Below are 18030 nucleotides of genomic sequence, written 5' to 3' on the forward strand. Positions count from 1 at the left end.
TTTATATGTGTGTGTGTGAGACAGAGAAATAGCAAGTGTGTGTTCACTAGTGTGATCACTAGTTTGTGTGTGTGTGTGTATCCACTCCCAAAAGAGGTGACAGTGCCCCCTAGTGGACCTAAGGTGACTTTTCCGCTCGTCCCTGGTGGATGTCCACGTGACTAATAAACACTTGCAAACATGGAAAATACTGAGAACCATTAGCAGAACGTTTGTGTGTGAATGTGTGCGTGCGTGCGTGCGTGCATGACTCACCTGGTGATACAGAGCACCACCACGCAGATGACGGCCACCTGCAGAGCGCCGATGATGGAGGCGATAAGGACGTAGCGCAGCTTCCCGGAGCCGGGGACCACGTACATCACGCTGTACTGCTTGGTGTCGCACTGAGGACCACTGAACCCCGAGTGACAGCTGGACACGCACACACACACGCACACACACACACACACACACACATATACACAATCAATGAGAGAGCGAGAGAGAGAGAGAGAGAGAGAGAGAGAGAGAGAGAGAGAGAGACAGAGAGAGAGACAGAGAGTTTTTGGGTTGCTGCATTGTGTCTTTTTGGCCGTGCCTCTCACTGAGTCGACCGTATCGCTTTGCAGAAGATGTCGGGGTTTGTCCTGGAAGCGTTGGGCTGTTTGACAGCGGTAGCAGTCGGCTGTGTTTGTGTTTGGAGACGCGGTGATGGATGGATGGTGCGAAGAAAAAAAAAGAGTGAGAGGAGAGGAGGACTGGGGGAAGACAAGGAGGGAGAATAGAGAGAGAGAAATAGAGTCTAGCACTGGATAGATAGATAGATAGATGGATAGATAGATAGATAGATAGATAGATAGATAGATAGATAGATAGATAGATAGATAGATGGATAGATAGATGGATAGATAGATAGATAGATAGATAGATAGATAGATAGATGGATAGATAGATAGATAGATAGATAGATAGATAGATAGATAGATAGATAGATAGATAGATAGATAGATAGATAGATAGATAGATAGATAGATAGATCCACACCTTTACCTATTATCACCAGTAGGGGGCGCCAAAGACCTTTGGCGCTGCGTTTCCAAAGTGTGGTACTTATCCCCATCTTTAGCTCAGTGAGCCAGCATGAAAGGAGAGAGAGAGCGAGAAAGAGAGAGAGAGAGAGAGAGAGAGAGAGAGAGAGAGAGAGAGAGAGAGAGAGAGAGAGAGAGACAGAATCCTCCTGTCTGCAGCACAGTATGTCCCTAAAGGATAATGGCCCAGCTGAGCACACAGGTACTCTAGGTCCCTGTGTGTGTGTGTGTGTGTGTGTGTGTGTGTGTGTGTGTGTGTGTGTGTGTGTGTGTGTGTGTGTACGTGCGTGCGTACGGGCGTACGCGCGTGTGCGTATGAGTGCGCGGGTGTGTGTGTGTGTGTGTGTGTACCTGCACGAGGGCTGGGCCTGGAAGCTGGAGTACTGACACTCCCCGTGCACGCAGTAGTTCTTGTAATGGACGGGACAGGGCGTGTACAGGTTCCTGGCCCGCTCGTTCCTGGGGTCCTCCTTCTCCTCTGCAGCACAGAGAGAGAGAGAGAGAGAGAGAGAGCGAGAGAGAGAGCGAGAGAGAGAGAGAGAGAGAGAGAGGGGGGTTGATTGAAAGGGTTTGAAAGTATTGAAACCGTAGGCGATGGAGAGAGAGAGAGAGAGCGAGAGAGAGAGAGAGAGAGAGAGAGGGGGCGGCGGCAGAGAGAACGGATTAAGTTGAGCGGGGCCGAGCTGCATCAGATTCCACTCGAGATTGAGATTGATGTCCCCCGGAACGAGCCCCCCGGAAAAAAAAAAAAAAAGAAGCGGGAGGCTCGCCCGGGTCTCCGCCTCCCCGCACTGACCTGGGACGTCGGTCCGAGCGTAGTGTCCGTCGCAGACATTGCTGTCGCTCGGGATGTGCGCTGCAACAAGAAGTTATTTATATTAAATCATAACGTCAAACTGATGCCAGAGCATCCACCATCCACTCCGTGGGACGTCGGTTGCCTTCATTTGACCCGTTGGCCGACGCGTCTTTAGGGGTGGGGTGGGAGACCGGAAGGACGCCCGCCTGAACGTGGGGAGAACGAGGCTTTATTTAAATTTTTTTACTTTGCCCGCAACGTTTCCGTGGAGACGCCTCCCAGATTATCACGCGAGTGGGGAGGTGGTGTAAAGCGGGGAGAACGCAGCAGCGGCGCAAGGAGTACCTTCAGGCTTTCTTACTTCAGTGAAAGTACAAATACCCCAACACAAAAGGGGCCACTTTGACAATTGTACTTCAGTAAAAATATATAAGTCCTATCCCCTTAAATGCACTTTAAGTATTAAAAGTAAAAGTACTTTTTCGTTGCCAGGGTGCTGGTTTCACGGGGGCTGCTGCCGTAGCTATTTTCAAGATCCCGATTACAATTTTCAAAATAAACGAATGGACTATATTATGTGGTGTCATGGTGATTTACAAGGATAAGAAACAAATAAATCACCTGATTGATAAAGTATTTTATAGATCCAGTCCCTGATTCAAAAAAAATATATATAAACACAAATCCTGAAAAAAAAAAATCCTTAATTTTCTAAAAACTGAAGCAGCAAAAAGTACAGATATTTGCTTTAGAAACGTGTTCTAAAAGTGGAAATTCTCTGAAAAGGAATATACTTAAATATGTAAGCACCACAACAAAGTATTTTTATTTCCTGACATTCCACCACCGTATTATAACCAGCCCCTTTCCCTGGTAATTCACAGTACACTCATCTACCAGTCTGATATCCATTGAAATATACGGAACAGTAAAGCCACATCCACGTCGTTAATCCACTTCCCACTATCAGCAGAGTGGAGCAGAGGCTGACTTAGCGGGGCAATAAAACCAGATAAAAAAAAAAGAAATCATCTCATTGGGAAAGTCTGAAGCTGGAGGGCTGATAAAGAAGAACCTCTGCCGAAATGAATTAAAGAACGAAAAAAATAAAATAAAATGGGGGGGGGGGGGGGGGAATAAAACAACGGGATAAAATAATGAAAATGTGTAATAAAAACATAAAAAAAAAAAGCGAAAATTAAATGATAATAAATAAACACAATGCGGAGCCGACGGAAGGGGCGCCGTAAAAACGGTCCGGGGGAGGGCGGCTTTCTCTCCCGCACGAGTTGAGATGCCATTAAAAAAACAACAGCACAACAGCAACAACAACGGCGACAAAACGCTGATTTATTTGTGGTGATCGACGCAGTGTCTCTCCTAAACTTTCACGCTGCACATTTTCTTTTCTTGCCCATCACGCTGCACGGCGCTCCACCGCTGTCCTGCTCACCGCTAGAAGCATGAGAAACATCTGGAGCCGTGCTGTTTATTATAATGACCTACTAATGGCGAGAGACGCAAAACTCGCAAACGACCCGTTGGCGGCGAACAAACACCTCAGGCGACTCGACCGGAAACGACTCGCATTGAAAATAATCACCGAGGACTCGATTAAAGTCCAGAGGCAGAAAAGACTCCGGTCACTTGGCGCTGCGTCCCACCAAAACCAACAACGTCCACAGAATTAAACGACTCCCGTGGTAATTCCGTGCGGAAGCGACCCTTCTGACCCTCGCCCCGTCGTGCGGGGAGTCCTCCCGAATGTCGGGAGTCAAGGCTCTCATCGCACCCCCAAGGCACCCCCCCACCCTGACCGCGGGCGACAGCTTAGCGCAGCCTGGCAAGTTTTGATCTTGCAACGCAAACGCCCATTTCCACCGTTACGTCTCGGACGGAGCGTTGGAGGGGGCTCGGCTTCCCTGGTCATCGTGTCGGAGTGGATCGCTGTGACTCCGGCATAGATCGCGAGCGTCCACATCCGTGATACGTTTCCATCCCAAATTGGGGGCGAAATGGAAGCCAGTGAGAGAAATGTCGCGTCAGGTGGAAGGAGAATCGGGGGGAGTCTCCATCGCTGGGGTGGAGCCACATTGACATCGCTTAATGTTCCGATGCTCAGAATAAAGGTGGACACGCACAGAAGGGAGACACGATCGAGCTGTTCATCCCATTGATATTTATGCTTGATTCAGCCCCAAAGAATATTTCCTGGTTTGAGATGAATTAATTTCCTTTTCGAAATATTTCTGATTTGCGTCTGATTTAAAAGAGGTTCAAACATGGCTGGGTGTCCTTCTTTTTAACGGTGGAACTGTGACCCGAGACGTTTCACAAAACACAATCAACTTAAAAGGCGTGCAGTGATATTGTCGAAGTGTAATGTAATCAATTCTACATTTATTGTGTCTCAGTTTAAGGATTAACCCACATAGAATAATGTAATTACTTCACGGCACAGTTTTAAATATTGCACCCCCCCCCCAAAAAAAATCACGAACCAAAGAATTGAAGGATTATGATTCAATAACATTAATAATATAAATAGCGGCATAGAGGTGTGTGTGTGTGTGTGTGTGTGTGTGTGTGTGTGCGTGTGTGTGTGTGTGTGTGTGTGCGTGTGTGTGTCTGCGCGTGTGTGTGTGTACGTGCCTCCGAGGGATTATGTTTGCGCAGTATTTGAAAACCTACCAGAGCAGAAAGAATAAAAGTAATTATGAAATGAAGCTTTGTCGAAGGTAAAAAAATAAAAACAAAAAATAAAAAATAAATAAAATGAAACCCACTAACTCCTGGATTAAGTTGTAAAATGTCTTTAAAAATACAAATAAATATTATTTTATCATGCTTCACATTGGCGCTCGGACGAGCTTTAAATCAGGCGCAAAGTGTTGCAAGGACTTCAGCCTGTTTTAAATGGCACATCAATGCTTTATCTTCATCCGTTTCCCTGATTTTCAAGTTTTATCCCAAGCCCGCTTTGCACCGGATCTGACAAACAACGACAACGACAACATTAAACGGGTCCATTCGGTCCATTCATCCCTGTGGGGAGTCGGATTCCGCACGCCAAAAGCTGTGATGTAAATAACAACGTTGAATGTCACCATTATTCAGTACACCTCTTTGTCACCTATTTTTTTTGGAAGAGAATGTTTATAGTGTAGTGTACCAGTATTTTTTTCCACACTTTGGAAGCACTATTTAAAGGGAGTTTTAAACTGTCGTTCATGGAAAATGTTAAACGTCCAGCTGAGCAAACGACTCCCTGCTGTTCAGGGAAAAAAACAAGCTCTCCCATTTTCCTCCCGACATTTCCAGGCGCAGTTCACCCGGCGGCCGCTAGGGGGAAGGGTCTGACTGCCAGGTGCGTTCTCGGATTCGGTGTGAAGCCGGCTTGTGTAGAATGTGCAGCGTTTCTAGTTGTCTTCGAGTCCAAAAGATCAAGGATGCAGGTCCTGTTTACGTGTGTAGGTCTGCTTAAAACTGCACTTTGCACAATGCCTTTATCTGTTTTCAGCTTCTTATTTCTGAGCTTTCATTCTTTTTTCATTCTCTTTGCTTTTAAAAAATGTCTTGGATGTCTTAAGTGCTCTGAGCTGCCCTTGTGTAAGAAATGTGCTGCACTAATAAACCTGTAGTTTGACTGAAAGTGTGAATTCTACCTGTGCTGGAAGATCTGTTCATGCTGATGTGTGTGACATTAATCATAAATCAAATGTATATCAGACGTAAATCAGATGTAAATCTGACATAAATCAGACTTAAATCTGACAAATCTGACGTAAATCAGATGTAAATCTGACGTGAATCATATGTAAATGAGACGCAAATCTGACGTAAATCAGATGTAAATGAGATGTAAATCACATTTAAATCCAATGTTAATCAGAGGTGAATCAGGCGTAAATCAGATGTCAATAAGATGTTTATCAGACGTAAATCACACATAAATCAGACGTAAATAAGATAGAAATCTGATGTTAATCAGATGTAAATCTGTTTAAATCAGACGTAAATCACACGTAAATAAGATGTAAATCAGATGTAAATCAGACATAAATCAGACGTAAATAAGATGTAAATCAGACATAAATCAGACGTAAATAAGATGTAAATCAGACATAAATCAGACATAAAGCAGACGTAAATATGATGTAAATCTGATGTAAATCTGAGGTGAATAAGATATAAATCAGACGTAAATCAGACATAAATCAGATGTCAATTAGATGTAAATCAGACGTTAATCCGACATAAATCTGATGTTAATCAGACCTAAATAAGATGTAACTGTGACGTAAATCTGACGTAAATCTGGCGTAAATCTGACTTAAATCAGATGTAAATCACACATAAGTAAGATGTAAATCAGACATAAATCTGACGTAAATCAGACGTAAATCAGACGTTAATCAGACGTAAATCAGACGTAAATCAGACGTAAATCAGATGTCAATCAGATGTGAATCAGACGTTAATCAGACATAAATCAGATGTAAATCAGACGTAAATAAGATGTAAATCTGACATCAATCTGACGTAAATCAGATGTAAATCTGACTTAAATCAGACGTAAAAAAGATGTAAATCAGATGTAAATAAGATGTAAATCAGACATAAATAGACCTAAATCAGACGTAAATAAGATGTAACTCAGACGTAAATCTGATGTAAATCAGATATAAATCAGACCAATATCAGACGATCAGACATAAATTAGACATAAATCAGAGATAAATCAGACATAGATCAGGCATAAATCAGACGTAAATCAGACGTAAATCTGACGTAAATCAGACGTCTGGCCCTTGCGTACATCAGATGGTGATGCGACGATCAGGACAATGCGACGATTTTGTTCACGATCATTCTATGCATCTCTACCTATATATCGAAGACTGGAAAATAAAAAATGCATGTAGACAGCAGACGCGATACAAGTGCAGGAAACTCCCCTAATTGTCATCGTATTTGATGTAGCGTGTGTGTGCGTGTGTGTGTGTGTATGTGTGTGTGTGTGTGTGTGTGTGTGTGTGTGTGTGTGTGTGTGTGTGTGTGTGTTCGTCTCACCTTGGCAGTGGCCCAGGTGCTTGACCTCTATGCGTTCCTGCTTTTGACAGGAGGCTTCCTTCACCTGGCACGGGTTGTCGTAGGAACGTCCATCAGACGCACACACCGGGTTGAAGTTGGTGTGGGAGCAGTCGATGTTGCACACACACCTGGGGGAGCAGAGTGGGCGGGGTCGGGGCGGAGAATAAGGCGGAGTTATGTTGGGGGAGAAGGCTCGGACATGAATCATTCACGTTTTGAAAAGAGTGAGTGACAATCGCCTTCGGTCCATCCCGCGATAAGCCGCCGCCGCCGCTGTGCACTGTTGCCTCCGACGGGAGGTGAGGGGGCGGGGCTTGCCCCAATTTATCAGCAAATGGTCAGTTAGATGGTCAAAGGTACAAGACGGTATCAATCAGGACCATTAAAAAATGTTGTAAACTGTGCCTTGACACCAGTTACGAGAAAAATGGAGTTGAAATGAAAGTGTTTCTTAAAAACAACGACGGTAGATGTACGACCAGGTGTTAGTGAGCGCCCTCTAGTGGTAGGCGGTAACAGCTTTTATGTAAATAAAAACCCCATTAAAAACGGACCAAATAATAAAAACATGTTAGTGATAATCATTTTGATTATATTGAAAATATAATAAAAATATAATTAAATGACCATTAAAATAATTGTATTGTATTGTGTACAAATCAATTTTGATGTAAATAACTTGTTATCCTATTATTCATATTCATACTTGACTTTCAATAGTCAATAAAACTGCAGATAGAGATATTGATTGGTAGAGATATTGGTGATATTTTGAGGTGTTTTTCATTTTCCTTATTTTTAAGGGGAGTGCATTGGTTCCTGTTGTTATAACGTTTTGGGAACCACTGGCAGAAAGATCCAAATGAGGTTCTCTTTGGGGACGGGTGGATGGATGGATGGTTGGTTGGTTGGATGGATGAAAGGATAAATGGATAAATGGATGGATGGGTGAATGGATGGATGGAAGGATGGGTGGATAAATGGATAAATGGATGGATAAGTGAATAGATGGATGGATGATGGATGGATGATGTTTCCTGGAGCAACGTGAGCTCAGTCAGCATCCATCCCAGTATTAAACATGGGTTTAGGGGTTTGCATATAGAGGCAGATGCCGCCGTCATTCTGCCGTGATGGAGCTTGGCGAGTCTCCAGGGAAAAAAGCAAAAGTCATTGTCAGCCGTCGTCATTGTTTACCGGGGACGCGGTGGATGCTGTGGCTGTGCGGGCGGAGCACCGCTATCCAACTCAAATTGGGTTTTGCCACATTCAGCCCGACACAATGCTGAGTGGATTTCACCGTGCACAAGGCGGACTCGCTCCCTCGCTGATAAAAAATTGCGGCCTTGAAATGCCCGTGAGCAATTAACGATGAGGACGATAAGGACGGCGGATGCCAAGAAGCTGCAGATTTAATCGATTTTGGGGGGTACCGTCATAAAATGTTGATTCTGTTGGTGCAAGTTCAACGATGCTCAGCGGAGACCCGATACTAAATCATAATTTGATGTATCTCATGCCGACATTGAATTTGGTATTTATGAATGTGCTTTGCATCAGGGCTCGCCCTTTATATTTTGTGAAGCAGAAATTCAAAATAAAATATATAAAAAAATGTTGCAGACCTCATGCAATTTGTTCTATAGGGGGCCGCGGACCCCAGTTTGGGAGTCCCAACATGACTACAAAAAATAAATAAATAATTTATTATTTATTACTTTCGACAAAGATGCTACAGTTATGAAAGGTTTGTTCTATATAATTAGATTTGCTGATTAACTGATCTTGTGCCTTGTAACCCACATCCTGAATAACCATTTCCAGAGATTTCAGTGACATTTGCCGTAATAGGTTTTGAAAATTTTCCCGTTTTATTTCGCTCTAACATTTTTTTTCGGCTTGACTCACATTCATTTTCCTGATTCAGTAAAGGAACATGACAGTTTTCTGTTTCAGTGTGTGTGTTTGAATGACTGTGAATTTCTGTATAATACTGTATGTGTATATTTCATTCATTATATATATATGTGTGTGTGTGTGTGTGTGTGTGTGTGTGTGTGTGTGTGTGTGTGTGTGTGTGTGTGTGTGCGTGTGTGCGTGTGTGTGTGTGTGTGTGTCCCGTGACCCCAAAGTGTGTGTCAGGCCTGTTCAGCAGAATTTCCAGCCAGACAGCCGTCCCCATCCCCCAGACGGTGGCTGCTGAGCAGTGCTGAACGTTGGATTGTGTAATTATGAATCTGTCATTATTCTCGCAGTCTTCTCGTTTTCCCTTGGCAACAAGCCATGGGGGAAACGAGAGGCACTTTTGCGCGAGAGGCACTTTTTGCGCCTTTTATTGACGCTTCTGCAAGGAGGCCCACACACAGAGCCTCAAAAATACAAGAATGACGGCAGCCACCAATATGCACGTGCCCACTTAGGCGCATGTACATGGGAACCGCCATTAAAGGTGCGGTGTGTAGAATTTAGTGGCATCTAGTGGTGAGGTTGCAGAAGGCATCCCAGTGAAGACCCCTCCCCGTGACGGTGTGACACGGCGGCCCTCTCTAGGGCCAGTGTTTGGTTTGTCCGTTGTGGGCTACTGTAGAAACACTGCGGTGCAACATGGCGGCCTCTGGGAAGCATCCCCGCTCCCTATGTAGATGAAAAGGGCTCATTCTTAGGTGACGCCAACGCGATACTTATTTTCATTGGGTTATACACAAATTAAAACAAACCCATGAATATTATATTCCATTTCTGACATGTCCGTTCGGTTATTTCTACACACTGCCCCTTTAAAACAGAGAATATGTACAGTAGAGACACAGACGCACCAATGCACATACATATTGTGATATACAAGTCATTACAACCAGTCCCTCCAGCAGGCGACATCACAATAATTCATGCAAATTCAACCTCAATCTCCGAAACATTTGCGAGAGCTTGCAGTTGAGCGAAATTGCATCAAATCATCACATTTGGAAAATGAAATCAATTCATAGCAAGCGATGACATAAGCCTCTTTTTTTCATTGCAAACAAACTTTTTGACGTACTGCACAATTTTTGACAACTCACGCATTTTTACTGCAAAACTACAAAAAGAAACCCCAAAAAAAACAGGCTAATCTAAATGTTTATTTTCTTTGATTGCTACGGTGCTGCATCATATCGGTGTCAAATGAATAAACCAATATTTCAATAATTCTGTCATTTGTTCGAACTTCTTCACTTCGGATGTCAAGCCGCCAGAGTTTACTTTTGCGTTCGTCCTCAACGGCTCCCAAAGTCGTCCGTCGCTCGTGGACGCTCGGAGCGGCTCTCCGCACGTCCTCTAATCACGATAAACAAATAAGAAACGAATCATTAAAACCACAGCGGGACCGGGGGACGAAGGCCGCACCGTCCGTGATCAAGGCCGTGGACGTCCTCCCGCCGATGGAGACGCCGCCCCGGCCACCTCCCCTAATTGGCCGGGGCCCCTTGAAGTGGCGAGAGGCTCGATCATTAGTGGGATCGCAGGGGCCAGCGCTTCCCGAAACCTTCATTTATTCTTAGCCCTGGATGACATGCCCCAGATAAATTATTCTGAATTATTTCGCTCCTACGCAGCCGGAGAGGAATCGCTCACGTTTAACGCTCCCCTCATAAAATAAAGACACGTAATGGGAGCAGAGCGTACCCGTGTCGCTCTGCCGGGCGGCTCCAACATAACACGAGGTGGACGGGAGCTTATTTTGGGCCGTAATGTAACACGCGAACATAGAAAAAAGCAACGGCTGCACCCGACGCTGCGCCCTGATCGAACAATGAGAACGGGATGTCATCCATGGGTGGAGCGCCCGGCGCCCGTCGCACAACTCATCCTGAGACCTCGGGCATTCTAGCCCCGCGCCGGACGGCCACGCCCCGCCCGAGACACCTGGTTCCGGGTCTTTTCCCGCGCACCCGCCCGAAAGCCTGGAGCGACGACTTCGACGGCGCCGTCAAACGGAGGGCTAGCTAATAAGCCCCCCCCCCCAGCGCTCTCATTGGTCCGTCGAGCTGTCCGTCAAATCCCACTGCGACATGTAAGTTCTCCTGTCTCACACGATGGACCCAACATTTATAATTCCCTTTACGTCAGGGTTCACCGCAGGTTTCGCATTCAAACATGTTTTTGGGAATGCAAAAAAAAAATGAAAAATGTTGCGGCCCTTCCTTCGAGGACATTGTGGGATGGGCACACAAAACTCATTCTAAACACACACACACACGCACACGCACACGCACACACACACACACACACACACACACACACACACACACACACACACAATAGAGCAGCTTTGTGGGGACATCCCCAGCGGCCGTTCAGGCTCTGGGCAGCATCCATCTTTAATGAGGTCCTCTTACTTCCTCCACTATAGGCAGTGTACCCATTCACAGACATGCTGATGCACGAGCACACACACACACACACACACACACACACACACACACACACACACACACACACACACACACACACACACACACACACACACACACACACACACACACACACACACACACGTATTGACGGGTGGTGTGTGACAATCTCTCTCTCCCTCATTTTGCCCTCTTACATTTTGACCTCCCACAAGCACTGCTTTCGCATCCCACGGTGGCGAATGGAGACATAAAGAACAGGGTGTTAAACGGCCTGCACTGTGGGTAGATGTTTATGTGTGTGTGCGCGCACGATTTTTACTGTGTGTGTGTATGTGTGTGTGTGTGAGTGTGTGAGGGAATAGTCTTAGCAGGAAGTGTCGTATTGATCGGCTGTAGGTTCCTTTTCATCAAAGTCCCAACATTATCTGTCGGCTTTCTACCTTCTCTCCTCCTTAATGGCCAATAAACACACACACACACACACACACACACACACACACACACACACACACACACACACACACACACACACACACACACACACACACACACACACACACACACACACACACACACACACACACACACACACTCTTGCCACCATCCGCTGGCTGCCTGGTCTTGTGTACAAAGCCTTAGCAGGAAACCTTATTGCTGCTGAACATAACATTGATTTTCATAATCCTCAGCTTCAAAATTCACTGTAATGTAATCCCTCCGAGAAGACTGAGAGAGAGAAAGAGAGAGAGAGAAAGAGAGAGAGAGAGAGAAAGAAAGAGAGAGAGAGAGAGAGAAAATCGGCACTGGAGCGAAAGAAAAAGAGGGAGAGAGAGAAACAAAACGAGCGAAAGAGCGCGAGGAGGGGTCAGACGGAATGTGACTAAAGGGAGAAAATTAGAAAGAAAGAGGGAGAGAGAGAGGGGGGGATGGAGGGATGGAGGAGAGGGCAAGAGGAGAGCCGGAGAGACTGAGGGAGAAGGAGGAAAAGAAAGGATACAGAGTGAGAGCTGAGGAAAAAACACGCTTAGACACACACACACACCGCAGCAGAAATGATGGACGCTCCACACAGTTTAAGTTTTGAGTTATTTAAATATTAGGTATTACATATATTATATGTAAGCAATTATATATATTATGTATTATATATATTAATATTGCATGAAAAAAATTGTGATATGATATTTTTGCCATATCGCCTCCCGCTACATGCCGTGATAATCCCGGAATAGACGGGGCAAGGGGGGGGTCCAGCGGAGCCACCCGGTGCCGTCCCGGTCGGCGCCGCCTGCGCAGGAGAGCGACAGACAAAGCTCATCCACTTGCGCACACAAAGAGGATGTACAGTATGTGGACGTAGCACGCAAATAAAAATAAACGGCTACGAAATAAATCCTGAAATGATGGCAACTAACGAGGCAATAAATATATTAATGATTAAATATACGCCCGGCGGAACGGGCGGAGGTGCGCCCGGCACAATAACCCAAAGTTATTAAATCAGTGTGATCATTTTCCACCTGTCCTACCCTGAAAAAGGAACGTTCTCCACCCGTTCTACCTCTCCCTGACTGCTCGCTCCCTCTCCGGCTCCGCCCTCCGGTGCAGCCGCGCGGGCGGAGACATAATAAAGATGCACCAGCACATGCTCTATGCAGAATCATTTGTGGTGGAGTCGCATTTTTCAGAAGAAAAAGAATAAAGTTTGGGAATATAAAGACCTGTCTCTGTAGAGGTTCCGTTCGAACTCGCCAGTTTCCCAAAAAACAAGTTACTTTTGAAATATTTGTACAAAATAAATATCCATAAAAACCCTCTATTTGTGCTTTGCCGATCCCGTATTTGGAATCGGCTCCACCCCTACTTCACGTGCTTGTCGCTGCTTCCATTGACAACACAGCCGTAACACAGCTGTACCTCTGTCCCTCACTCACCTCGCACACCCCCACCCTCCCCTCCTCCCCTTCACCCTCCCCCGCATCCCTAAACACCATACCCCCCGCCTCGCGTCCTTTCACTCTATCAATTCCACGGAAGCCATTGGCGGCTGTGAGAGCGCGGGTGCCGGCGGGTGATCACCGCTGTACAGACCAAATGGCTGTAAGTGTTTTTTTTTGGTGACGTTTTATTGATCTGTGATGAGGAAACTGCTTCTTTTGTCTACCGCCCCCACCATCCGGCAATCAACCACCCACCTCCACCACCACTACCTCCACCCGACCACAAAAATGTCAACGCTCAGGTTCAGACTCAAGGAACAGGGAGGGCTGGGACGCCGCTCCGCAGGGCGTGGCGTCATGGTCCCGGAGCAACGGAACATTCGGTTTGGGAGAGCAACTCACCCGCCACCGGTGAGTTTTCCAAAGAACCACGCCCTCTTGCGCTAGCACAGCTGACCCGCTCGGTCAAATCCCCCGAACCGAGGTAGGAGGTTAAAAAAAATAAAAATATAATGAAAAAGAATTTGAATTTGAAATAATAAAGCAAAAAACACAAATCAACCTGAATTTTAAGGGTTTGATGTATGATAGAAAACACAGCCGATTTAAAAGACTTAAAATGCCAAAGGCAAAATGTCCAAAAAAAAAGACAATTGTAACAACAACAATTGATGTTACAATGTAATGTATTTGAAGTGTATTACATAATAATATTCTACATAACACGATAACAACACATTTTGATTGTTTTGCCGTTACTTAGTAATAACCTATAAGATAATGTGTGTGTTTTTTGTTTCTATGTCTGTGTGAGCCTCCTGGGGACATTTGGTGTTATGGGCGTGTGTTATTACATGATGTACTGATTTATTAGATGTTCGCATCGAATTGTTTCAGCCGTTATATCTTATTTACTGTCAAGGAGGTGCAGAAGGTTTTTACTAAATGCGGGTGTTTGTACATGATAAAACGGTTCGATTGATTAAAGTTTGGCAAGATAATACAGAATGTGGAGTTATTACATCATGCCTTGCTACAAAAATCCTTACATACGTGTAAGAATGTACCACTAAGGACTGTTTTTCTTTCCGGTGTAATACTTTGTTGCTTTTGATGAACGGAGGTAGAAGAGGCAGCGTTCTGAGAGAGCATACGGTGGCCAGAATAAGGAAACAAATGATGAAATTGTGAATAATAATTTGATGGCAGCCTCGTGTTGTGACTAATGTCTCATATATGCGTTGGCATTTCACAAAACGCGGTTCCAGTAGTTCTCGGCTCGTTCGCAATGTTTTTTCTGAAATAAACAGGCAGCAAGTTCACTCCAGTGATGCTTATTATTATTAGATTTTCTTGTTCATTGCAATCACCCTCTGATTTGATTACAATCAGCTGTCCTTTGACAAATATCCACCGCCGTTTGATTAAAGTCGTGTTTAATTCAAATGATGTGCTGTGATTACAATGCTATTGATTGATTCTTTTCTTCATTCCCGGGACGGAGATAACCCGCCAATTCCGCAGACGTTTTCTTTACGGCAAACAATCGCGCGTTTGACTTTTCCGTGATTGCCATCGACTGTCGTTTGGGGCTGAAATCTCCCGCTCGCCTGATTCGAATCACCCGCGATTTGATTGCAATCACCCGTTGATTACCGCCACCGAGCTGTCCGCGCCTCCCAGCCTCCGGAGGCTTCTTCTCGAGCGACGACGCCGTACGGGACCCCACGGCAATTTTAACTTGAACTTTTTCAAACTTTTTGCTGCAGCCAGAGCTCCGGACCGATTAACGACATGGAAACGAAAAGGGGTAAACAACACTAATCTACATAAATTCACCTGTATCACTGTGCGAGGAGACACGTTTCAACAACTTTGAAATCTCTGTTAATAATGTTTTTGCTTTTTTTTTCCATACAGACGAATATTTAATAACAATTTGTCTTTAAGTAGCCAACTATTTCTGTTTAACCTCCACCCTCCAAAATGCCTATCTACATCACATTATTCACACTAACAGCATCGCACAGGCATAATGTGTTTTAAGCGTATGCATGGATGCAAAGAATTGAATTAATCGGTTTTTATTTTGCTCTAACTGGTTTCGGATCGTTAAGTCGGGGGAGGAATGCGTGAACCGAAATGTCAAGAATACAGGTTCTGCTCGGAAACAAGCAATAGAAAAAGAAAACAAAACATTTTTGTATTTATTTTACAGCTCGAATGCGTCTGTGTAGGTCTGTCGGTTTGGCTGAGACTGACATCATACGTTTTTTTTGCAAAAAAAAAATAAATAAATAAAAAAAAATATATATATATATATGCGCCCGCCACAGTGGAATCACACTTTAGCTTTTTTATATTAACAACCACACCCAATGCTACACTGTGATATAATTCCTGGGCGTCACATTTACTGCACACAGGGGGACATTTTCCCTCCCTAACATCAAAGCAGTTTGATAGAATTGTATTCCCACTCTGGTTGTAAGTGCAGCAGTGATGTGCCGATTCCTCGCGGAGCGTTGCCTAATTTCCTGCAGGACGTGTGAATCAAAGTGGACAGGACGTGAGATCGGTGACTCACACTCAAACATCAGAATGAGGCGAAGAACCAGAATACGAGGACATTTCGATTACAGCGTTCATGTGAGCTTGCATTATTTAGATTCCTTCACCAAGACTCGTAGCGTATAGTACGTCTGCTGACTGCTGCCGGCCGACGTTCACTCGTCGCTTAAATATATTATATTGGTTGCAATACAAGGCCTGGACAGGGGTGGCAGCACTGAGCAAACAGAACTAACACTGAACTGAAGAGTCATGTTTGAGGAGGTATTGTCACGTAATGCGATTGTCCCGAAACTGAAACTTCACCTGACATCCCATCATATCGGCCATGAGACTTTCCCGAAAATGTTACCATTCCATTTTTTTTTTCATTACTTTTTTCTTTTTAATATTCAGCTAAATTCCATCTCGTTGAGCATGACGCCGTCTCGCCATGTCAGCACTCAACCGCTCCAGCTGCTCCCGGGTTGAATGGGCGTGGCGCCGATCCGAGACCTTTTGGCGCATGCGCGAAAACAATCCCTCCACAGCGCAATGATAACAACAGGGCGTCTCCGTGGCGCCGTTAAAGCAGCAGGTGATCCGACAATCTCTGGGTCCGTCAACCGGAATAAAATCGGAATAAAACGTGGAGGTGCACGTCAACGCGCCGATCCACTTCAACCAAACGTGCAGTGCGGTCGTTTCCTCCACCGCGGAGCCGCACTTAGCCGTCGACGTTTTAATGTCTTGTTGAGTTCTTTCTGTGGCCGTTGGGCGGCGTTTCTTCCTGAACTCGTTTTTCTTTCTCTTTCCCCGAGCCCTCGCTGTTTTTGGCCTGACATTGCCAGGTCCTGCAAGGATTGTAATTGGATTTCCAGAATAGGCTAAAATCCCCTTCTCCGCGTGCCCCGCCGGAGTAATTGGGGTTAAATGAAATGGCCAACCGTGCGCTCAACCTCGGGTGTGAGCGCGTGCGTCACGCGCGTGTTCCTCACTGTACGCCCGTGAGTGACGGCCGCATTGCGTAAACAGCACGCGGCGTCCGGGAGGCGTGTAATTATCTGGGGTGAGAGACGACGGTAAACGGCTCGGATGTGTCGGACTTTTTCTACACACGTCAAAGCGCGTTAACGGGCGTCGACTGTCCTCGGCGTAAAAAAGTTGGGTCGGGGGGGGGGGGGGGCGACGGCGGCCGTCACGTCAACACGTGTTACGGGCTGGTGGAGCGCACTTCAACAGCTTGACACGAAACGACATCCTACATTAATAGGAAAGGAAAACCCTGTCTCTGTCTTTTCCTGTGTCTGTGTGTGTGTGTGTGTGTGTGTGTGCGTGTGTGCGTGTGGTTCCGTGTCGGTTTGCGTTTATTTCCAGACTCAAACTCACCAAACGTCCTCTGCGTCCACGTCGCACTCGGCGCCGAACTGGCAAATGTCACAGGTGGAGGTTTCCTTCTGCCCCGCCTCCGCGGAGCCCTCCCCGCCTGAGGGCGAGAGAGAGACAGGAAGAGAGAGAGAGAGGGGGGGGGGGGGGTAAAACCACCGTTAGCCACCCATGTTCACAATGTCTTCCCAGTGGAAATGCTGCCCTCGGCCTCCTTTCCCTCCTGCCGAGATAACCTCAGATACAAGACAAACGCACTCAGGGAACATCCGGGGATCGCACCAAACGATATTATCACGATACTCGGGTCCCGATATGATAATATCGCGATTCCTCACATTTTGCAATACGACAAGTATTATCATATGATACCGTCATATATTGCGATTTATTATTCATTTATTTCAGTTTAATAACATGATTACAAGAAAATAGATTAGTTTGCCGTGTCCCCATTTTAACGTTCTCTCCAACTTTAGGAATCGGTGAACATACAGTACAGTGTACGGCCGCGGTGATCGCTGACTGCACTGCAATGCCTGGATTCACCACCGGGGGTGGCTAAAGTGTCACGTTTGCTGTCGACAATATGAAATGACGTCAGACGTTAACGGCTGTCGCTGCAGGTTGAGAAGGGGAAGCAGCGTTTCTTGGCGTTTTGGCGCCGACGGCCGAACGCCGTGAAAACGCTGTGAAAGCGCGAGGGCGCGTCGCAGACGTTTCACATGAAAACTCTATTTTTTAAAGGGGATCCGTGTTCGTTTGGCCACGCCCTGTAGCTCACAGCCCCAAAG

General features: G+C 45.6%; 1 protein-coding gene across 1 annotated transcript in view; it reads right to left on the reverse strand.

The window, feature by feature from the left end:
* Window positions 1–18030, reverse strand: part of tmeff2a (transmembrane protein with EGF-like and two follistatin-like domains 2a) — a gene marked incomplete at both ends in the record, with an annotated part of 107524 nt that overhangs the window by 1067 nt on the left and 88427 nt on the right. Inside the window, 5 exons of the mRNA XM_080018910.1 lie at window positions 256–414; window positions 1422–1548; window positions 1867–1926; window positions 6943–7091; window positions 17240–17336. Coding sequence (XP_079875036.1) covers window positions 256–414; window positions 1422–1548; window positions 1867–1926; window positions 6943–7091; window positions 17240–17336 — 592 coding nt within the window. The remainder of the gene's footprint in view (window positions 1–255; window positions 415–1421; window positions 1549–1866; window positions 1927–6942; window positions 7092–17239; window positions 17337–18030) is intronic.

The sequence above is a fragment of the Zeus faber genome (assembly GCF_960531495.2).
Source record: "Zeus faber genome assembly, chromosome: 18".
In the NCBI taxonomy this organism is placed as follows: Eukaryota; Metazoa; Chordata; class Actinopteri; order Zeiformes; family Zeidae; genus Zeus; species Zeus faber.